At 34.3% G+C, this 25,119-nt stretch overlaps 2 protein-coding genes across 4 annotated transcripts in view; one reads left to right on the plus strand and one right to left on the minus strand.

Annotated features, from left to right (window-relative positions):
* Positions 1-4,148, minus strand: part of LOC145258020 (glutamyl-tRNA(Gln) amidotransferase subunit B, mitochondrial-like) — a 41,560-nt gene extending 37,412 nt beyond the window's left edge. The window contains exon 1 of one of the 2 annotated variants that reach the window (XM_080115749.1): positions 3,911-4,148. In XM_080115749.1, the coding sequence (XP_079971875.1) occupies positions 3,911-4,047 (137 nt within the window). In that variant the 5' untranslated portion in view covers positions 4,048-4,148. The remainder of the gene's footprint in view (positions 1-3,910) is intronic. The other variant, XM_080115747.1, reaches the window with a different exon arrangement.
* A 5,312-nt stretch (positions 4,149-9,460) lies between these two features.
* The window catches only part of LOC145258048 (uncharacterized), a 201,533-nt gene continuing 185,874 nt past the window's right edge, over positions 9,461-25,119 (plus strand). Inside the window, exons 1-2 of one of the 2 annotated variants that reach the window (XR_013864037.1) lie at positions 9,461-9,767; positions 18,377-18,451. Coding sequence is in view for 1 of the 2 variants with exons in the window: in XM_080115775.1 (XP_079971901.1) it covers positions 9,745-9,767; positions 18,377-18,451 (98 nt within the window). In the remaining variant the exon portion in view is untranslated. The remainder of the gene's footprint in view (positions 9,768-18,376; positions 18,452-25,119) is intronic. The other variant, XM_080115775.1, reaches the window with a different exon arrangement.

Below are 25,119 nucleotides of genomic sequence, written 5' to 3' on the forward strand. Positions count from 1 at the left end.
TGCAAGAGCAAGCATAAAATATTGAGCACTTGCTCAAAGTAGCAGCTGCAGTGAATAATGTTAGTATGTATTGACTCTCGACTGGACAAACTCTCCAATCAGTAGTGTCTTCCGACTAATAAGAGTATAAGAAATATTCAGCGGCGAAATCTCACGACTATAAAAACCCAAACACACACCTTCTTTTCTTTCTTTTTGTTCTGGTATTTTTTATTCATACCCAATGCGCATGTACATCTTTAAAAGCTAACCTCAACCCCTGAACAAAGATCCCTGAAAAACACAATGAGAGACTTTCACAGATAATTAAACACAACACCATCATATATATTCTATGAACCAAACATGCTAACAAAACAGATGCATGCTATTTAAACATGGCACCAGCCAAAATGAATACATATACATTCTCTGACTAGCAAAACTGACACACTAATACATACACTCTTGGGCGTGTTTTACTATAAATAACAAACCGAATAAATGGTGAAGGAGCAAATATTTTTTTTACAAAAAAGTCATCATTTACCAAGGCCTGGAGGCCACTCAAGGATAATGGTTATTGAATGTATAGTAGTCAATGGGATAATTTCTTAGTAACCGTTAGTAGTAGAAATTTGGTAAATTGGATTATATAATGGGACGGTTCATCAAGAATTTGTTTACGTTGGACTTGAAGACAACCATATTGTAGTCAGCTGGAAAATAGACTAACGCAATAGAGTTCCACAGGCGTGCAGTTCTGAGAAAGAAGCTTTCTTCATGGAATCTATGTTTCGGTTTAGGCACAGATAAAGAGTGGGGAAAATTATTGACAGTGGTTTCAGCTAGACGGGTGTTTTTCGTAAAAGATTAGCGAGGGGGGACCATAGATTGGAGCTCAGACAAGCACTTGCCATGGAAATAATGATAAAGCAGAGACAGGCTCACAACGTCTCTTCTGTGGGAAAGAAGTTGCAGGGAAGAGAAAAGGGCATCCCCCACTAAGCTACGAAGTCTTTTGAACTCTGTCAAGGTAGGATAAACTGCTTCTAGCAACTCCTTCCCAGATATGGCAACAGTACTCCATCATTGGATGTACTTGGCTCTTATATAGAGAATTGCATCCAGATATCTACTTGAGCAGTAGAAGGATCCCACCATTTTTCCAGCGACCTTAGCAACAGATTTGATGTACGTGTTCCATTTCAGATCAGGAGTAAAAGTCAAGCCCAGAAGCTTATTGAAACATGGAGTCTAGAAGTGTAAGCCATGTTTAGTTTCAGAACAGTTTCCGATGGCTTGTTGTTCTACACAAGTCCTGGGAGGTGACTGGTTCGCAGTAGACAGTTCTCGAGTTGGAATCCACAGAGCAAAAGATTCTTCCCATGTTGACACGAAGAAAACATATGCGAAATTGCTACAGAAAGGTTTAATATTTATGGAGTAATTCTGGTTTCTGATTGGTTGGTAGCAGAACGTGAATTAATTTGATTCGTCAGTTCCTAGCAGCATTGTTTATAAATAGAATCTCAAGACTATGCGGGATCATACCCCATTATCCACCAGGCTGATGGGATGTGTCTCCTAGCGGCTTCGGCTGCATGGAGACAGGGTAGTACCAGTCAAGGATTCGTCACTTGACACTCAGCCCAACAGGTGAGGGGCCGGGAACCGGCCCAGCACCTGTTGGACTGAGGTACACTGCCTGGGTAATACCTAGGAGGTCCACCCTCCCAGGCCTTGCCACCGGGCTTTCCGGTGGGGCAAGTTTATTGCTTGCTGCCTGAGGCGCCCCGACGGGGGAATGCCGACGGGGTTACTCAGGCAATTTTTAAAATTGCAGGAGTGCCCCTCCTTTAGGGGAGCCTGCGGGTATCCCACTTTCCAGGCCTTGTGCCAAATATTGCCGATGTGGGCGGCAATTAAATATATACCTCATTATACTAAAAAATATTGTAACATGGAGCCTCCCCAAGACAAGAGCCATTGATTTCAGTTGATGCCAGATGGGGATCAGAGTGTTGATGATGTAAAGATAGAAGCTTGGTTTCAGATGCATTAAAAGTAACCAGCCACCTCTTTCCTCATTGTACTATGTGCTCAAGTTCAGAGGAGAGAGAATCAGAGAGAACTTGGTCATTTATTGCCTTTGATGTGTTGCCATAGATGATGTCAGCATAAATGTCTACAAATGATCTAAGTATGTGTTTTGGGAGATCATTGATGTAGATCAAGAAGAGAGTTGGGCCAAGGATGGACCCCTGAGGAACTCCAGCATTAATGCTGAACAAACAAATGTTACTAAAGGCAAGATAAGTTACTCTTCCACCTACCAGGATAAGTTTTTGGTGTATTAACGTCTTTTAAAGCGCTTATCCAGTTTAAAATGCAACTACTGCTGAGCACTTAAGTTAAAACGAAAACAAAGATGGCAACATGAGTCTGTCACCTTTGGAGTTCTGAGAATTGCTCAAAACTTGAAAATAAAGCACAATACTGATAGAAATCAACCCAATAAATTTCACGGTGATATTTACTTGGTGGGTTGTTTAACTACTAGTACTTTTATTTATTTTCGAGTTTTGAGCAATTCTAATGACTCCAAAAGTGACAGCCTCATGTCGCCATCTTTGTTTTCGCTTTAGCTAAAGTGCTCATCACTATTTGCGTTTCAAACTTAATCAGCGCTTTAAAATAAGTTAAAATACCAAACACTTATCCAAGTAGGTAGAAGAGTAATTTATCTTGTCTCTAGTAACATTTATTTGTTATATATTTATTTCTTGACTGCTTTTTCGCACCTCTGTTTATTGTAAAAGAAACCCGAACATTTTATTTTTAAAATTTAATTTAGTTTTAAAACTTCTTGTTTTACGACGAAACAATAATAATAAAAAAATGTAATTATTTTTTACATTTCTACAAAAAAAAAAAAGAAAAATATATTAAAGAAATTTAAAAAAGAATAGTTTATTGGGGTTTGTTTTACAATCCACAGAAATTCGAAAAAGTGGTTAAACATTCAAATACATAACAAATAGATGTTACCAAAGGCAAGATGTTACTCTTCTATTAGAAAAAGCTTTTAGTGCTCATTTGAAAGCGTTTATTCGGTTCGCAAAAATATACAGTGTCTAGCGTTAAGTGATATCAAGAAAAATGGCCACGAATTGGCTCCTAAAATTCAAAGTTTTGAAAATGATTTAAACTAAAAAAAAAAAAAAACTAAACTATTAGAACCCCCCCCCCCAATGTATGTCACGATTAGGTGGGATTCTAACAGTATTTTTAAATAAAAATTTCCATTCCATTTTTTAAACAACCCCAAAACAGAGCACTTTCGACAAACTTTACCACTTTTTAAAATAAAATATTTCTTTATGGTTTCATATTTCGTTTCATGCTTAGAGACCTCCGTTCCGTGTTTCAACTATATCCATTAGCGCCATCTTAATTTTGGGAATGCAATTGTTAGAGATTACACATTTAGTTAGGTTCGATTTTGTAAACGTTCGACTTGATCCTTGTAGCATTTCAACATATTTCAAACATATTATTTTTTCCCCCGCTTACATCTAATAATAAATGATTTTTACTCGAAATGGTTCTTATTTAATATACATACACACACAAAAACATTTTTTCGGCAACTTCCGGCCAGTTGCGTAAATCGCAATCGTAAACATTCGGGCCTATATTGGTCTCCTCATTCGGAAGTGCCTAAATAAATATTAAACTGCCCAAACCCGGTGTTGTGTTAGCCCTTTCCACATATGAAAGTTAAAGTATGTAAAATGGTGTTGCTAGAATAAAGAAAAATAGAAGAAAAATGATATTGTAAATCCGGATTATTGCGTTGCTTCGTTAAAAATAAATGGATTTTGAAGGTCAAGAAGAATGAGAGAAAAAACAAGTATATTTAGTTTACCATTGCGGCTTTGTTGAAAATCCGCATCGAAGAAGGCCATAGCGACTAAACAAACGCGTTTTAAACCCATAAGAAATGAGTTTAGGCAGTCTTTGTTGTATAAAACCTCGGCGAAGAATTATTGCATTGTTGACCATATTGTATAATGTGTTTACAAAGCATTAAGATACAAAAAGAAAACAAAATAAGTTTGAGAATCAATAAAGAAGATTACTAAGCTAGGTAACTCTATTAAACTTATTGGTTTTATTGTCGATTACCTCCCTTAGTCAAATGGCGCAGCCACATTCAATATCTCATAGGGATAACCTTCAGCCGTCACTTAAAAAAAACTTTAAAAAACACTGAATCACTTGTCAAGGCCAGAGGTCACTAGAGGATAAAAGCTTTTACATACTTATTTTGTACGAGTTTTAGTACCTTAAATGTCTTCAAAATAGCAATTAAAAAAAAAAGACTTTATTTAAATTTATGGCATAAATGAAGAAAATTGAAATATTTTACCATTGTTTTTGTTGAAAATCTTTCACCCCCTACAACATTCCAAATGGATGCGTATTTAGAATTAAACTTATTTTTTTTTAAATCTAAATTGTAGAAAAATCTTTATGGTGTACGTACTCTATAACAGTGTGAGCGCATGGGAAAATAGCAGCAGCGAAAAAACGCGCATATGCAAATTAGCAAGTGTGCATGAGAAGAAAAAAAGACGGCCTACAGCAACAGACAATTCTGTAGCTTAACTCAGTGTTCTAAGGGAGGTAACTATTTTACTAAAGTAGCCAAAAAATATCATTTATTCTTATAACTGTTCAAATGTTTTGTTTCAGAAAAATTACAAGTGCTTATGCACTTTTGTTACCGTCCTATTTTTCAAATAGTATTTTCAAGTTAAATTTAAGTTTTACGATGTCTTTTTTTTTATCAAATTGTTAGGTGAAAGTACAGAATAATTACAAAACACCCTCCTCTCCCCATGTTAAGAATGGCTTTCTAGATAATAAAGTTATTATTTCAGCATGGTAACAAACGTGCATAAGTACCAAATTATAATATCATCATATTTTCTTTTTTCTTTGTTATTAACATTATAAAACTTTGTTACATTAAATGAAGTAGTTGAAAGAAAAAATCAATTTTTTTCTTACAATTCTTAGTAAAAATAAAATAGTGTTACTTCCTTTAGAACAATGAGTTAAGATTACGAATTGCCTCTTTCAACTTTGACCTCTTGGCAGCCAAATTTTCGCCCAAAAACTGATTAAAAAGCTTGCTGCATGTCTTTATGTAAAATTTCAAATGTTTAGACTCAAAATTGGCTGAACAGTTTGCTAGAGACCACAAAGGTCAAATCTTTTGAACTTTGACCGCTCGGCAGACAAATTTTCGGCCAAAAGCCGATTAAAAAGCTTACTTTATGTCTGAATACACTTTATGTAAAATTTCAAATGTGTAGACCAAAAATTGGCTGAGTAATTTGGTAGAGACTGCAGAGGTCAATTTTTAAAAATTTTTAACCCCAATTTTAACCCCTTAACATTTATTGTTTTGGGCTCAAATCAAATTAAAAAGTTTGATCCATGTCCAAGTAACCTACATCTAAAATTTCAAGTGTTTAAACCCAAAATCGGTGGAGAAGTTTGGTAGAGTTTTTAAAGGTAAAATCGTTGAACTTTGACCACTTGACAGCCAAATTTCTGGCCAAAAACCGATTAAAAAGATTTTTCCAAATCTCAATACCTCTTATGTCAAATCTCGAGTCTGTAGACTGAAAATTGACAGAGATATTGTGTAGGGAAATGCGCGCGCGCGCACACACACACACACACACACACACACACACACACACACACACACACGGACACACACACGGACAGGCACACACACACACACACGGACAGGCACAGACAGACAATTTCACTTTCATAGATATATACATATGAGATGTTATGTGTTCAGTCCCCCCCCCCATATTTCATTTTATGAAATCTGAATAAACTATATTAGAATTGAGCAAAATTTCAATATGTAATAAAAGCTGATGAGTTCAAAAAAAAAAGTTAATATTTATTTTTATGTATAAACAACCAGTCTTTTTACTTACCTTAAATATGTAAATAGAAAATGAATTCAACATTTTTATGTTTTGTAAATAAATAACGCTATTTCTCAATATTATATAATACTAGCCGGCTACCCGGCGTTGCCCGGTCGTAAAATATGCATAAATATATTTTAATTAATAAACAAACTGAGACATGTGCATGTGAGTATTATGTTTTTTTTCCAAACAGTTAACTTCTTGTAAGTAAAAAAAATAAAATTACTCAAACTGAGATCGAAACCAAAACCTAAAGACTGTGAGTCAAGTACGATAATCATTAGACCAGATTGACACGATCTTTAGAAAATGTTTTCAAACCTATTTATTCTTAGCATAAAGAAGCTATCATATTTCACAATCATGCATGCAAATTTTTGTAACAGTTGACAAACAGATCAAAATCCGATGACTCCCAAGTACCAATTTTTTAATTTTTACACCTTAGCATCCTTTTTTCCAGATGAAAACCGATTAAAAAGTTTTCCACGTGTCTGAATACTCTATATACCAAATTTCAAGTCTGTAAATAAAAGACTTGTGGAGTATATAGATATAGGGTTTCTTTAAACATTTTGCCATCGATAAGATTGATGTCTGCCCCAGAATCTATTAATATTCTGATTGGTACATTGTCAATATGGACAATTTTGCTATGTATTGAATAAATATAGGGTGGAACAATGAAATTGTCGCCATAGAAAAGTTGACATGATTCCATTTCCATTTGATGAAAACTGGTTTTCTTTTTTTTGTTGCAACCCATCTACTAGTTGGCCAGTTGTGTATAAATCCTAACAGTGATAGCAGCCTTCTATCATGTCAGAAAGTGACACAATATCCAGCGAATGAGATTGAAGATGCGCTGCTGTACAACTCGTGCTCTTTACTGATCCAAGTTATGATAACAGGACCATTGCCAACACCCTCAAAATACATTACTGGATTGCCACAAATAACAAGGATGTGCCCAGGAAGATGAAAACAAAGTTTCTCGTTATGGTTATGGTCTTTAGTGTGGTTTCAATGAGGGTCACATCATACTGCCTCATATCTTTGAAGTCGGCTTGAAAGTTATTATCAAAGTGTACCTGGATATGCTGAAGAGTGTGATGATCCGCTGGTGCAATCAGGTGGTCACTGGCAGATCCTGGCTGTGGTAGCAGGACTCGATGCTGGCCAATAAGTCCAAAGAAACCCAGGCTTTGCTTCAGGAGTGCTATGACTTTGTAGCATTCTCTCCTTCCCCGACCTGAACCCGCTGGACTAATTCATTTGGTTATACGTCAAGAACATTACATTGACATGCAAAAAGTGCCTGGGCAGCCCTGTTAGCATTCCCCCAGAAGGGCGCTGCAGGTAATTAGCAATAAGCTAACTCCTTCTCAAAGACAGAAGGCGCGACCTGGCAGGGTGGACCTCCTAGAACTGTACAAAGCTAAACTCCCACCACGAAATCAACTGGGGCCAAATCATTGCAGAAATGGGCTAATCTCTGTTGATTTGGGAGGCCTAGGATGAGAATCCCTTCCACCTCAACCAAGCTGGTTTTATTTATACTCGTGCAGACATCACAATTGTGTAAATAGCAAAAGGGCGTTATTTCCATTGTTAATTTTATTTACAAAAAATTTTCTTTATGATTACAATCAATTTTGGGTTTGTATTACTACACACATAGATTCGAAAAAGTTGAGTTAAAAATAAAAAACTATACAAAATACTGTTAGAAACCTATCGAATATATATCAGCCCATGTCATGGTAACATAGTAAGCGAGTTTCTAGCAGTATTTTGTATAGTATTTTTTTATTTTTAACTCAATTTCCCAAACTTACCGTGTTCAAGAGAGAGTCGGACGCCATTTTAAATTTTCCAATACATCGGTAAACACTATATGTTTTTCGAGCTGAATAAACATGTTACATTAAATATAAACACCAAAAAAGTATCAAGTTAGGGAGAAAAGTAACTTATCATGCCTTTCATAACATTTATTTGCTATATAATTTGTTTTTTGACATTTTCGAATTCATGTGTATAGTAATACACTCAATTTGTATTTTAAGAAATTATATTGTTTTTATATGTTTACATTTTGTTTTGAAGTAAAAGTAAGAAATTAATTTTAAAAGTATTGTTTATAGCTATTTTCATTCAAAAGGGTTACTTGGGGGGGGGGGGGGTACCTAAATTTTCTGAATTTCAGAACGAGGCTCCCCTGCCTACTTCTTTAAGTTGTACCCTATTTTTTAATTATTTGATCTTTTCAGCTTTAAAAAATGTTGAAATTTTTAGCGACCTACATTTATTTTGTTTAGTTTTCGTAACATTAAATATGGGAGTGAGTAGAACACCTAAAAAAATATTTCCTCTAATATATTTAACGAAACCTACTTTTAATATGTAAGTTTATTTAATAATGAATAAATATCGAAAATTTCAAGAAAATATGACTATTTGATTTTTTCTAGATTGTTAAAACATGGGTAGGTTTACGGCTTAAAAAACGTCACTACACGGGAATGTTGTTTTTAAGGCGTCGATAATGTAAACACGATTTTTGTCTCGCATTATTTGGGTTTGTATTACTGTACACATAGATTCGAAAAAGTTGTCAAAAAACAAATATATAACAAATAAATGTTATCAAAGGCAAGATAAGTTACTTTTCTACCTAACTGGATATATTTTTTTGTGTTTTTATTCAATGTAACATATTTATTCAGCTCGAAAAGCATAGTGTTTACCGATGTATTGGAAAATTCAAGATGGCGTCTCACACCCTCTTTAACACCGTAAGTTTGGGAAAAGGTGTTATAAATAAAAAACTATACAAAATACTATTAAAAACCCGCCGAATATATGTCAACCTATGTCACGGTAACATATATTGAGCGAGTTTTTAACAGTATTTTAACCGGTTTTTTATTTATAACACCTTTTCCCAAACTTACCGTGTTAAAGAGAGAATCATACGCCATCTTGAATGTTCCAATACATCGGTAAACACTGTATGGTTTTCGAGCTGAATAAACATGTTACATTGAATAAAAACACGAAAAATATATCCAGTTTGGTAGAAAAGTAACTTATATTGCCTTTGATAACATTTATTTGTTATATATTTGTTTTTTGACAACTTTTTCGAATCTATGTGTACAGTAATACAAACCCCATTATTTTTGTTTTTAAAAACTATTAGCAGTTTAGTTGAAGCTTCTTCTTTTAAATGGTAAAAAAGTTAGGATGATAATACGTATTAAATTAAATTACTGTTAGATCGTGTTACATCATACAGTGGGGGGGTACGTTGAAGGTACTTAATGCTCAATTACCACGTTTTTATTTTTTATTTTAATAATAAGTTAATAAGTTTAAGTACAAAACGTGATTAAGTAGCGATTTAGAAGCATGGGCAACTTTAAGTGCGATCATACCGGTGTCAGATGAAAAGCTGGCCTCGATGTGAAAATGTTCCGATTACCAAACCGAATCACCTGTTTTAGTTTAAAATAAATACGCAAATAAACATGAAAGAAAGTGTATGAACTTTTGAATACGTTTATATTATTGAACACATAAAACAAGAAGTTCGATTTTGGTAATCGGAACATTTTCACATCGAGGTCAGGTTTTCACTTGACGGTCGCTTTTGATCGTCAAATAGGAAAAATCTTTAGAACTCTGATCGGAACTCTTATCTTTTGGGAGTCCAAAAGCATATACAAAAATGGCCGGCGAAGATCTTGATGCGTAAGTTAGACTATTTAAAGATATGTTTTCGTTAGTTTATATTTTGGGGGCTATTTATCATTTTAAAGTAATTGTTAAAATACCTTTTTACCTCAATTGTCAAACTTATATTTATTTTATTCTTCTTAGCAAAACATCCGAACTTGTGAATTATTGTTTGTTTTGGTTAAAAGTTTTCTAAAAAGTTTTTTGTAGTTTACGGACTGTGCTTACGATATTTTTTGTTTATTAAATACTAGCGGGCCTACCCGGCGGTGCTCGGGACCATATAAACAATGAGAAAATTGAAATTGATTTTGAATATAATTGTTATTCTTTGGAGAGAGGAATTTTTAATGTGTATGTATCATTTGCTATACCGAGCAAAAGAATATTTTACCTACCCTAGGACGGCTATTTACACATGTAGGAAATAATTGTACCTTCCCTAGGACATGTAATTTACAGAATGTATATGAAATAATTTTACCTTTTTGGGACGGGTAATTTACAACATATTTAAAATATGTTTACCTACCTTCGGACGGGTAATTTATATACATATATGAAACAATTTAACATATTCTCTACAGGTATTGTACAACATATATGAAATAATTTCTCTTCCCACCAAGGCTAACATAATTTTAAGAAAATTGAAATCATTTTTAGAAGATGGATCATTAGGATTTCCAAATTAATACATAAATTTGTGTTGGTTAATGAGTTCGCAACCCTTGTTTCACCATAAATTTGAACATTACTGCGTTTCTTTCCTTCCTCACTAACGGCACTATTATTGTAATAAAAAATTATGTCATTTTTGGAAGATGTCTCAGCAGGATTTTAAAATTAATGCATAAATACATTGACACAGTTAAGTGATTAGACAACCCTTGCTTCATTATCAAATTGTACATTACTTTGTTTCATTTTTTCCCCACTACCTACAACAGAAGTTTTGGGGGAAAAGACGTCATTTTCGGAAGATTACTCAGCAGGCTTTACAAACAAACAAATATGTTGAGAAGCTTTGTCATTAGGCAACCCTTGCTTCACTACAAAATTCAACATTACTGTGTTCTTTCCCTCCCTTCTACTGACACCATAATTTTAAGTGAAATGATATCATTTCTTGATCATAACTCAGCAGGTTTTCCAAATAATTACATAAATGCATTGACGCAAATGATCATTAGGCAACTTTTACTTTATCACAATTTTCAATATTACTACCACAACCACCAACCACACATTAGTAAGAAACGATGTCATTTCCTGAATATGATTCCATAGTTATTCCCTATTTTTGGAATATGACATTGTGGGAGATGGCATAGTTACCCCAAAATGGACATTACTCTCTCAAGAGTCTCAAATGGACATTATTCTCCCAAAACTGAAGGTTTGTTAAATCATAGAGAACTGCAGAACACGTCAAAAAGCAACATAATCATGTGTCTTCTTACTCACCACTACAACTGTGACGTCATTCTCTGAAGTTAATATTGAAAATTCAGAAAAATATTGTTAACCACATACAGAAACTGATAAATTGTCTGGGTCGATTATTTCATTACAGACTAATCAATTAACTCACATTTCATCATTTTTCATAATTCTTGGATATGTTACTAATTTCGACAATTATTTTTCATAATTGTAACCCACATTATTGCCTGCTGCCTTACAAAAATAATAACTTTGATATATTGTTTGGTTTGATGATTTCATTGAAAACACACCAATAAATTAACTCACATTTCATCCTTTTTCATAATTCTTGGATATGTTACTAATACTGACAATCATTTTACATAATTTTAACCCACATTATCGCCCCCCCCCCTTTTACGAAAATAATAACTTTAATATATTCTCTAGGTTGTTTATTTCATTACAAACACACCAATTGATTTATTCACATTGCGTCATTTGTCATTTTTCATAATTCTTGGATAGGTTACTAATTTCGACAATCATTTTTTATAATTTTAACATACACTATCACACCCCCTTACGAAAATAATAACTTTGATATATTATCTGGGTTTATTATTTCATTAAACACACAAATCAATTAACTTACATTTCATAATTTTTCACAATTCTTGATTATGTTACTAATCCCGACAATCATTTTTCATAATTTAAACCCACATTTTCGCGCCCCCCCCTTATGAAAATAATAATTGATATATTCTCAGGGTTTATTTTTTCATTACAAACACCCCAATCTATTAACTCGCGTCTCTTCATTTTTATAATTCTTGGATACGTTACTAAATTCGACAATCATTTTTCATAATTTTACCCCGCATTATCTCGCCCCCTCCTTTACGAAAATAATAACTTTAATGTATTGTCTAGGTTGTTTATTTTATTACAAACACACCAATCGATTTATTCACATTTCATCCTTTTTTATAATTCCTGGATATGTTACTAATTTCGACAATCATTTTTGATATTTGTAACCCACATTATCGCCTACTCCCTTACTAAAATAAAAACTTTGATATATTGTCTGGGCCGATTATTTCATTACAAACACAATAATCAATTAACTCACATGTCATCATTTTTCATAATTCTTGGATATGTTAGTAATTTCGACAATCATTTTTCATAATTGCAACCCACATTATCGCTTGCTGCCCTTACAAAAATAATAACTTTGATATATTGTTTGGTTTGATGATTTCATTGAAAAAACACCAATAAATTAACTTAGATTTCATTTTTTCATAATTCTTGGATATGTTACTAATTTCGACAATCATTTTTCATAATTTTAATCCACATTATCCCCCCTTTATGAAAATAATAACTTTCATATATTGTCTGGGCCGATTATTTCATTACAAACACACCAATCAATTAATTCACATTTCATCATTTTTCATAATTCTTGGATAGGTTACTATTTTCAATAATCATTTTCGATATTTGTCACCCACATTATCACCCCACCTCTTTACAAAAATAATAACTTTTATATATTGTCTGGGCGGATTATTTCAATTCAAACAGAGCAATAAATTAACTCACATGTCATCATTTTTCATAATTCTTGGATATGTTACTAATTTCGACAATCATTTTTTATAATGTAAACCCACATTATGGCCACCCCTTACGATAAGTGATAACTTTAATATATTGTCTTGGCCGATTATTTAATTAAAAACACACCAATCAATTAATTAACATTTCATCATTTTTTATAATTCCTGGATATGTTACTAATTTTGACAGCAATTTTTATAATTTTAATCCACATTATTGCCTCATCCCCCCCCCCCGTACGAAAATAATAATATTGAAACATTGCCTGGCTTTATTATTTCACTACAAATGCACCAATCAATTAACTCACATTTCATCATATTTCATAATTCTTGGATATGTTACTAATTTCGACAATCATTTTTCATAATTTTAACCTACATTATCGCACCCCTTATGAAAATAATAACTTTGATATATCGTTTAGGCCGATTATTTCATTACAAACACACCAATCAATTAACTCACATTTCATCATTTTTCATAATTCTGGGATATGTTACTAATTTTGACAATTTTTCATAATTTTAACTCCTATTATCTTAAAATATATTTTATTTTGTATTTTTTTTTTTAGAAGGTGGTAATGCCTGATAGAAAACTATATTACTCTTACTCGACCTTTTGGCTAAGATCAAAGTGTAGTATCTGTTCTGACGCGAAATCAGTGAAATCATCTACTGCCTCCCTCTCCATAAACAGAAAAAGTGGTGGTAATGCTTGGGAGAATGAACAGGCACTAATTCACCACACCCCAACCTCACCTAAAAAAAGAAGGTTTGATAATCTCTGGCGGCCTCCAGAGTACTTTTTAAAGCAACATAATCGTGCTTCCCCCACCCCTATCATCAACACATGACGTCATTTCTGGAAAATGACTCGGCAGTTTTTTGAAATATATGATTTCATTATAAATTGTTTGTATTTTTTAAATATGTGTACTACGCTGTAGAAGCACCTTATTTAAAATTCATGCTACTCAAAAAAATAAATATTTTAAATTGCAGTTAGTGATTAGGCAACACTTGCTTTACAATAAACTAATCAAGAAATTGGATTGAGAAACAGATACTTAATACTAAACCAAAATAAAGACTATACACATCAGTTTCTTATTTAATAAATTGTTCGGTGAAAGTACAGAATAGTTTAAATAATACCTTCCCCTCTCCATATTAAGAATGGCTTTCTAACTAACAACGTTATTATTTCAGCACTGCCTGTCATCCCCCCCTTCTCCGTCGTAAAATAATGTATGAAATAAAATAAATATGAGATCGTAAAAAGATATATAGGTTTGTATATTTACAAATTTCAAACCGCGAGTAAAATGTACGTATGATGATTTTTTTCTTTTTTTTTTTTTAATGTGTTATTAAAAAAAAAATTAGGGTTTAAATTACATTTTTCAAGTAGTTATAAGCTACGAAAGATAGTGAGTCGAATTATTCAAATTTCTATTACTCATTTTTAATGGTAACATCTGACACTGCTAGCAGTGCCACTTCTGTATTGGGGTTTTTTTTTCCATCTTCTTTTCAATTTTGTTCAGCAGATTATTGTGGAATAAACATTAGTCTACCAGATTATCAAAAACACGTCTGGGTTTGTATTACAATTCACAGAGGTAAGAAAATATTGTCAAGAAAACAAATATATAACAAATAAATGGGCACTTCTGCAGTATACGGATGGAAGCAATGTTAGGAGGCGATAACTCCAATGTTTTTCTTGGTCAAATACCACGGTAAATATGTTACAAAGATTTTTTCCCGAACACAAAACTATTTGAAAACCAAAACATTTATTGTATAAAAATGTATCAATATGTTGCGGGGGCTGATCGTTGGTAACAATCGACCCTACAACTAAAAAGCGACACAAGAAAAAGATAAAAGATAATGGCCAAGAAGAGAGGACAAAACGCAATTGTACTGTTGCAAACGATGAAAGATACTGTCCAGGTTTATTTACCGAAAGGTTAATAAAAGAAAGTTGTAAATCTTGAGTTAAGGCTGGAGTACTGCTTGTGTTCAAACTGGAGGGGCTTTACTGTCATTGCTCGAAACTGCAGAAAAATGTGGAACAGCTACAGGAAGGTGCTGGAAACTGCGAGAATGAGGAGTCGATTTTTGCAAAAAATATGTAGTTTTGTGGAGAGAGATGGCCCTTAAAAGGGCTATTTTATCACATGTAGTAGTGGTTAAAAAAAACTTTCTGAATTGGGATAGCTGTCGGTTGGTGGAGAGGTTGACCACCACCGGAGACGGCCGCCACTCTGAGACCCCCCCCCCTTCCTCCTCCGGATTGCCGTGGGTGTTGTCTTTATAAGCGACTTGCATTGACATAGTTGTAGATATACATTGGTTTTTGGCTTAAAGGAAAAATGTTGCTGTCTTAAGTGACATGATGTTCCGTCTCCAAATCCGCGTCTGTCTGTTTGCAGTCAAACTTGATGTGTTTGTGGGTATATTTGTGCCAAGTTTTTACAATTGTTTTAGTATCCATTTTATGTTTTATTGATTGAGGAGGAATAATACATGCTGTCCTCTTCCAATCGTAGGTATAATATCAGCTGATCTTATATTTATGGAGTATATAGTCACTGGGACTAAATATTTTTTTTAAACGGTCTGATGAGGTTTAGATTAAAATGTGCAAGAGAGAAATCTTTCTCTGACTGAGGCAGAATGTCATTTTTTGCAGAATACATGATTTTTTTTTTTTTTTTTTAGGTTAAGGAAAATAAAGTTTGTTATTGTAATCAGTTTCATGAATATATCTGCTGCAATACAAAGTTATATATTTTCTTTTGGTAATTAATGCAAGGAGATTTACGAGTTGTGTGCTTGTTAACACTTCAGTAACTTTTGGTCAGTGTGTTACGGCATGTCTCAATGGAGTTGTGTGCAGTAAAATAAAAGGTCTGCAATAACATTTGTTGTATCTTTAAAACTATTTGATTTATAACTAATTGCACGATAAAGGCACCATAATGTTCTAGTTCCAGCGATTAGCCATGTCCTGTTATCAGGAAAGGGTAGTATTAATAGTTCCAGCAAGCAGTATTATGCTGTTAGAAGGAAAGAGTAGTACTAGTAGTTCCAGCAAGCAGTCTGTGCTGTTTAAAAAGAAAAGGTAGTATTAATAGTTGATTAAGCGAAGAAGTGTTTTTTTTTTTTTTTGTTGAATCTGCGACAAGGGCCCCCTTGATTATTATTAATTGCCAAAGAAACACTGTCAAAGGTATCTGCAGATGTCTCCAAATGTAGCTGCAAGAATCGTACAAGTGAGTCTGGATGATGAATGAGAAGGTTCGGTGGTGTACATGTTTCAGCATGGTTGGCCGAAAGTGATCAGTGAGTGCCAGTGAATCTGCACGATTGTTTGCATTCTTAGTCTGCAAGCATTTCTGCAGAGTCCAAGAGATGAGTGCAAGCGAATCTACACTTGTTGATTATATTGTCCATGTTGTGGAGATAATTGTGAAGATTGATGGTACACTGTGGTCGAAGTCAGTTACACAAGGCGTGCAAGTGAGTCTGCAGTGCCAAATACAAGTGGGTTTGTACCAATGTCGGTGTGTTGTTTGAGTTGATTAGGCCCCTTAGGTGTTGATTGAATCATCGAACGGCCAGTTGTTGAGTTTTTAATGTGTGTGTTGCAGCTTAACTCATTTTGAACTGGTGCGACTTCTTCCATCATGGTTGTTAGTGATGTCCTTGGATTTTATGTGCTTGATGAATGCCCGTGAGGGTTTGGTTTGTTGAATCAGTTGTTGGAGAGAGTTGGTAGATCCTGAAGGGGGTTGTCAATGTTTGTAGAGCTTGACTTTTTACATTCCGTATGAAGTCAATTCAGTGTTGGTTCTGGGCAGAATTATTTGAGATGTTTGATAGTCATGGTTGGTAAAGTCTTGGTGAAATGTCATCTTCAAACAGTTGTGACTTGCGTCCAAAGATGATGTGGCCTTTTTCGTCATCTTCTTTGCCAAACGTTTCTTCTTTGGCAATGTCTTAGCATCATGTTGGGCAGTCACCACTTGTTGTGGAGGCCGATTGTTGGTGATAATCGCTTCTAGAACTAAAAGGTGACACAGGCAAGAAAAAGGTAAACGACAGAGGCAAATAACGGAGGACAAAACGTAATTGTACTGTTGTGAACAATTAAAATACCGTTCAGGTTTATTTATCAAAAGGTTAATAAAAGAAAGTTGTAAGTCTTGTATTAAGGCCTGAGTACTGCTTGTGTTCAAATTGGAGGGGCTTTACTGTCATCGCTGGAAACTGTAGGAAGGTGCGTGCAGCTGCAGGAAGGTGCTGGAAACTGTGGGAATGAAGAGTTGATTTTTGCAAAAAATATATATTGATTTTGTGGAGAGAGATGACCCTGAATAGGGCTATTTTATCACCACATCAGCATATGTTAATGATATTTTCATTAATGAAAGTGTAGTTACTGCGTTGCGTATACAACAGCGTTTTTTAGACTATGGTTTGGTTTCCAAGGATCTGGTATGATTGAAGGATGGAGCCAGAGTTCTTGGCTTGCAAGTCTGGGAAAAAGATGGCACTCTTCAATGGAAATGAGGAAGTTCTATCAGAACCATGCGGATAGTTTCACTAGAGTACTGTGCAGGTGGATGGATCTACTCAAGGAAGAAAAAGCCGGTGATTGGGGGTTGCACAACAGTAGGACAACTGGATGAGGATTAGGTGGCTGACATCCATCATCAAAGTGGACATCTAGGTGTGAAACAGACTTCATATTTTGCCAGGTCGGTTGGCCTGCAAGTGTCCAAAGAGACTGCTTTATTTGTTGTAAAAGCCTGCAAAACCTGTCGATAAAGAGATCTGGCACCTGTTTGTCCCAGATGAATGCGCACTATGCATGACAGTTTGCAGCTAGTCCAGAGACCAAAGGCAAACACCATAGATCAGTAGTTAGGTTTAATGTCAACTTGAAAGTGTATAACCACATTTTTGGCTGGTCTCCTGGGTGTCTTTGCCAAGCTTGGAATGGTTCTGGAGTTATTACTTTGTGGATTAACTCTCCTGAATTGCGGTGTACTGCATAGCCAAACCAGCAAAGTTTCTTCTTTAAAGGAACTTGGTTGAGGTAAGGGAAGGGTGATTCTGCATTGCACTCCAATTTGGGTATTGGAAACAAAATGGTGCCTGCGGATCCACAGAATTTGGTGGAGGCAGTATAGATCAAACACTACCAGCCTTTTGAGATCCACAGTTCTCATCAGCTAGGTCTTGCAGAAAGAATAGTCTAAATTTAAACCAAATTAGTGAGATTTCACAAATAAGCATTATTGCCAAAGTGACTAACCAACAGACCGTTTATATAGTGACTTTTTATTTACAGCATTTGTTTATATCTTTTTCTAACTCTCCTCATCTCATTTGCCTTATCTTTCACTATCTGTGAATGTGAAATGAACTATATTATTAGTTTTATTATATATTTTATTATATACACGTGTGTGTGTGTGTAAGTGCCTGCCAAATTTTGATTCTTTTATAAGTCTTTCATTTTTGTTTTGCTACATGTAGGATTGCAGCTGCTGAATTAATCCAAGAAGCAAAGAGAGGGTCCGAAAGAGCAAAACATATGGGTGCCATGGGATGGTAGGTTTTCTTTATTTATGCATATATATATCTATAATATAAAGCTGAATGTCTGTGTGTGTTTGTGTGTGTCTGGTTACGAATAGGCTCCTATATGGTTGACTATTATAGAAAACTGATCACATATAATGGTAGAAGATGTATCGAGACACAGGAATGGGTATATTTGATCTGGCATAATGATGATTCATTAAAATTGTGGGGTCTGCGTACGCGCCTGGTCCACAAAGTATGGAAATAAAAAATTTAAAAATAAAAAAAAAAATGTTTACAAGTGTTTTTGATATAGATGTACATAATAATAAGTATGTTTTAACTTAAATAGGGATGGTATAATAAAATTATGGGGTCTGTGTTCGCGCATGTCCTCCATAGAATGGAAATAGGCACAAACTTTAAAGACTTTTCATATCTATCTGCGTAAGTATATTTTGATAATTATGTTTCAGTTTGAAGAAATGTGGTATAATTAAATTATGGGGTGTTCGTTCGCACCTGACCTCCATAAAATGGAAATATGTCACAAAGTTTAACAAGGTTTTTTAATATAGATCCACAGAATATGGTCATAAGTGTTTGAGTGTGAACAGGTATGGTATAATAAATTATGGGGTTTATCTATTTTATTTTTACTTTCATCATATTTTGCTTTGGTTTTGATACTCCCAAATTCCAAGCTATCTCTTTACAACCCTTCCTTTTCATAACCTATCATACTTTCATAAATCAGAGTCCATTTTCTGTAGGCTGTTTGTGAACCAAGTCAATGACGAGTACTTTTGCTAGTATATATATATATATATATATATATATATATATATATATAATGGTTGTATAGATTGGTTTCCTAAATGTAAATCTAATGAAACCTGCATGATTATTAAAGAGTGTTCAATGGAGGACACAGCTGGGATATAGTCTGTTTATTATACAAACATTATTGGTTGCATATGTGCATACATGTTTCAGTGGAATCTCAATTCAAAGATACCACCTCATCAGATCAAAAAAGGTTCCGTAACGCCTCCTTTTTGGTCTGATAAGGTGGGTGGTGTCTTTGAATTTAGATTCCACTGAAACATGTATGCACATATGTAATCAGTAATGTTTGTATAATAAACAGACTATATATATATATGTTACCATCTTAGAAAAAAATATATTTGAAACAAGACACGTGTACACACAAATAGTAAACAAACTTTAATTAAGCTCTCTCCACGTCACTGACATAAGCACTTGCTGATCTTATGATTAACATTAGGCATGCAAACTTTTGGATATTGTGCATTGTGCATAAGACAGCATCCAAAAGAAGAAAGGAAAAATGTGTGAATTTGTCCAAATAAGGAATCTACTGATGAAGATGCCAAAAAGTTAAAAACAGTTCCATGATACATCTTACAACAAAATGTCCCAAAATAAAATATCCATTTCATCTGATTGTTGAAATTCCAAAAACAATACCAGAGAAGTATCATTAGCAATACTGGATCATTTTTTTCTTTTCATCCAAGAAACTCAAGTCAATCATTATTGAAAAGACCATAAAAAACAAAGAAATATGGTCTTTAAGTGTTAAAATCGGTCCATTAGAACTGGAGTTATGACCATTCAAAGTATTGAAAAATGCATGGTTGACTGGACATTTTGTCTTAAGTCAGTTCTATTCAAATGCATATAAGCTTGTGACTGAAAATGGTAAGAAATTTGCACAATTTACAGACTAACCCATCTTTAAAAAAGTTGTATCTCCAGATCTTTTGAACTCATTATCACAACACTTTCAAGGTTCAGATGGATGTATTTGTGACCATCTCGCTTGGTAACTTATGGACTAAATAACATACTAATTTAACATATTTTAACAATTTTCAGTAAAAACATGATAAAAACAGCTAAAAAACTGGAAGATGAGGCTTTATCATCATGTGAATCATTATTCTGATCAACATTACTCTTTCTCATCATCACATCGTGAAAAAGCCAAGATGGCAACTACAACAGAATTTATAGAAAGTGTTAACAAAATATGGCTTGTAGCAAATCAAATTAAAGGAAATTTTGTACAGATTGCAATTATGTTTTCAAGCACATTAAACTATATCCCATCCTTAAAAATTTCAATATTGTATTTTTACTTTTATATATGACTAGCGAGGGTAGCCGGCATTACCTGGGTATGGAGAGGTTTTATTTTAAACTCAACCCTAAAAAAAAGGTTTCAATCGAGCATGCGCAAAGAAACAAAAAAAATTAACCAACCCCCTTAAAGAAATGAAAATAGCAACGAGTACTCGTGCGAGTGCAAAACAAAAAAAACAATTAGCCACAGTAGCTAGGCTCGAACCTGTAACGCTAAGAGGAAAAGGAGGTGAAAAAAAAGGAAATGCTTTAGTCACTGCAACCACCGCAACTTACATTGGGGCATTCAAAATAAGCTTAGTCATTTCAAGGCGTATGATGACTTTGCAAAAATGTTGACGCAAAAAGTGACCCCTCCTTGTAAAAAAAACGGCCCAGTTGATGGTCAAACAATTAATGTTTTTGGCCAATTTTGGGATATTTGTCGCGTAAGAGACCAATCTTTCTACCGATAGCAATTTTATCAATGTTGGTCGCATCTGTTGAAAGTTTTAGTGTGACATACAAATATACATACATTCACACACACACACAGAGGTGAGATTTATATTATACTAGCGAAGGGTACCCGGCATTGCTCGGGTGTTTGGAGGTATGTGCGGAAACTCCGGGGGGGGGGTTTAAAAAAAAAAGTAAGTATGAGGATCGAACCCGAACCCTTGAGGCAAAGTTGTAAATTAAAGTGTGAAAAAAAAAACGTGCGACGTTAACGATTGCCCCACCGCGAGATGCTAACGGAAACACGTTTGAATTTATTTAATCACTTGGATTTGGCAGGTGCCCGTTTTAATGAGTTAATGAGGTCAAGTTTGACTGCGGGATTTTTATTTTCCCAAGATGTTATAGGAAAAAGACTAACCCACATGTGGCGAGCGACAGATGTTGAATATTTATCTTCCCGAAATCGAGCAAATTAAATAGACAGGCGAGCTTTGTTGTTAACTGTGAGATATTACGATTTATATGTGATATAAAAAGTTTTAAAAAGTTGTGAACTGACCGACCGCTTCTCTGAAAAAAACCTTTTGTAGACATACAGAAAAAGCGAACACACATACATACATACATTTTCGCTTTTATATTTATAGATAAGAATTTGAAGGGAACATCATGACTGGAGAATATAAGATGTGAATCGTTATCAACTACCTTAGAGGCTTGTAGCAAACATAATCTAAAAGTACTGAGATGTGTAGGAATTGAAGAAAAAATAAGGTGGGGAAGTATGTGATATCCTTCCAAGATGAATGCAATTCGAGGGAGACTAGGCACAATAAGAAAAAAAATGGAGAGTGGGTGTCTTGGAGGTTTCTTCTTTTTCTCTCCTTTTCCATTTCTTTTAAATTTAGATTATTTATCCATGCCATTCTAGACTCGGACTTTAATCTTCATTGCTAAATTTCTAGAAAAATGTTTTTAAATATTTAAAAATTAGATTGACCAACATTTTTTTTTTTACAAAAAAATATCAATAACCCAATTTTATATTTATAGGCCCATATTTTTAACAAGTATGTATCTCTATAAATAAAAATTATCTGATCAAACTTCAAAAAAAATTTTTTTAGCATTTTGGTCTAGCTGGGGATGGGGCATCCTATCTCTTACATTCTAGCCATTTTAAGATTCTAACCACACCTTTAATTGTTTGAATATCTCTTGCACTTGGTTCACTGGGTATATTTACCAGACAGTTTTTGAAATAAGTGCATTTGAACCTATGTCTTTTTAAGTTTGAATTCTGGGAAAATGTTGAATACACACACACACACGTGCATATACATGCATTCTATCTGATGAAATAGTATGTGTGCGTGTAAATGTCTTATTCTTTTTTGGGTTCTTAAAAGAGAAATGACAGTTGTAACATTTTCATAATAAACATTGCTGTTAAAATCAACAAACATTAAAAGATGTGAGCACATAGTCTTTTTACCAAACACATACTGTATTCCTGAGTTATTATCGGTGAGTGACCAAGAACAATTCAATTAAAGTCTTTTTTACATATGGTTTGGCGGTCATTCTTTGGTCGTTGCTTCCCCGTGTGTGTGTGTGTGTGTGTGTGTGCACGCGCGTGCTAATCTATATTGTTGCACTGTCCTGTCTTGTTAACTCAAAACAAAATTTGTGCATGGAGATAGATTTATTGTCGAAGGGAAGAGACCAAACATTTCCTCCTTATAAAAGACTAACAGAGGGACCCGACATTGCCTGGGATTGAATGAGGATCAACAAATGAGCCACACCATATTTTTATTGTCATCAAAATCAGTGAAATCGCTCATTATTCAATCAAATTGATTGATTGCCTGCTCTAGTTAAGGACCCATTTGCGCTTCACATGCCTTCCACCAATAACTTTGTCTATAATGCAACATAGTCTACATTACACTGTAGAGAACCTACTGTTGATTTTATAAAATTACTAGCCTGGGTTCCCGGCATTGCCCGGAGGTGTGTGTTGAGCAAAAAAAAAAAAAGTGGTAGTTGGCAGGCAGGCTCGAACCTGGACTGCGAAGGAGGAAAAGAATGTGACGTCTTTGCCGTTGCATCCATTGCGTCCATCGCAAAACCGGAAGTGAAAAACTTCAAAATTAAGGCGATTCAGTTGAAAAGACTGGGTAACTTGTGAAAATATCGGCGAAAAAAGCGACCCCTCTTTGTAGAAAAGTGCCCAGTTGAGGCTGAAAGAATGAATGTTTTTGGACAATTTTTATGTAATTTGTCACCTGAAAGTTTGAGGTTTAAAACAATGCCAGTTTCGTCACGTTCTAACGCGTCTGTCAAAAGTTTTTAGCAGATATACAAACACACAGATTTTTGCCCCTTATATTATAGACTAGTGGAGGTACCCGGTGTTTCCTGGGTGTTTAGAGGTGTGTGTGTTTGGGGGGGGGGTAAATCAAAACAAAAGAATAAGCAAAGTAATAACCCTGTTTAAATATTATAAAAAAAAAAAATAATGTTAAAATTTTTTAAAAAATCGGGAAAAAAAACCCCCAAAAAAACAACGCGATGCAACCAAACGATGTTAAAATTTCTTAAAATCGGAAAAACCAAAAGAAAACGCGAATGTGATGGCAAAAAAAAATCGAACGTGATGCAAAACGAATGATGTTAATAAAAAAAAAAGAAAAGACATCTCACATCACGATTCGAACTTAAAAACCTTTAGATAATGATGACGCGCTTTAATACACCTGAGCTTAAAGGAGGTCAACAAAATTGGGGTTTTTTTTTTAACATTCAAACTAATTGAAGTTCCGACGTCATTTGCGCATACGTAGAAGCTATCTTGTCATGGAGGAACGATTTTTTGCTACCCCCTCCCCCTGTACAAAACTGGCCAGTTTAGGGTGAATTAATGTTTTTTGGCCAATTTTTCGATGTTTACTGTCCAAGATGTCGAGCTTCAAAATGATACCGATCTCGTGTAAATCCGTTGCCTCTGTCAAAAGTTTTTGCAAGACATACAAACACACACACACACATTTTGCCTCTTATATATATAGATTTCTATATAATTGCTTGAATTAATGTTTAAAATGCCAAAATCAGTTATCATGGGTCAGTTGTGCCGTAAACAGAAACATTTTGAGCGTACCCTTTTCTTATCAAAGAACCTACTGTTGATTTTATATACCAGGCCCTTCAGCTTGTGAAGTGATAAAACTTTTCAAATGCAATTGTGATGTTAAGGTTGTATAAAAGTGTAAACATTGATCAAAATAAAACTTCCTTCTTTAATCAGATTTTTGTCATTTCTGATACTGATCAGATGCATTCCGATACAAAACCTATGTAAGAACACTCCCAGACACATCAAATACCTTCATGTGAAATTTTTAAAAAATCTGCTCAGCTGTTTCCAAGTCTATAGGAAACAAACTCGCGCGCATACACAAAGTTCTTTTTACATAATAGTAGATAAGCTAAAATTAATTACTTCTTACTTAATTTCTTTACTAAATTAAAAATTAGTCGACAAATGGACAGTCTTGAGTTTTACTTTAGATTTCTACATTGTATGAGCACCTTGTCTCTCGGCTTCCTTGAATTGAATTGCCTCGAAAACATTTGTCAAACACATGACTAAGTTTCCATCTCACAATTCGGCATCTGATTGCAGTGTGTTTTGTCTAGGGAGCTGACCTCTGAACCCCTATTGCCTCAATCCTTAGATGCACTGGGACCATCTCCATTCCTCACCAGATTGTCCTGACATGCACTTAATGAAATGCTCTCCAAATTCATACTAGTTGGCATAATCTCTATCTATTCAGGGCTCTATGGACAAATTTATCTTTAGTTGACCTTTGACAACTAAATATTTTCATTTGCTAGCCTAATAACCAGTGTGATTTTTGGAATATGACATCTTTGTTCCATGACGAGTATGTACATTATAAAGATTTTCTATATTTTTTTAAAAATAAGTGTAATTTAAAAAATAATTCTAAATATGCTCTGAATGTTATGTTTAGACTTGAAGGTATAAACACTCAAATTTCTTCAATGTT

Source organism: Euprymna scolopes, chromosome 3 (assembly GCF_053919585.1).
Source record: "Euprymna scolopes isolate OS-2025 chromosome 3, ASM5391958v1, whole genome shotgun sequence".
Taxonomy (NCBI): domain Eukaryota; kingdom Metazoa; phylum Mollusca; class Cephalopoda; order Sepiida; family Sepiolidae; genus Euprymna; species Euprymna scolopes.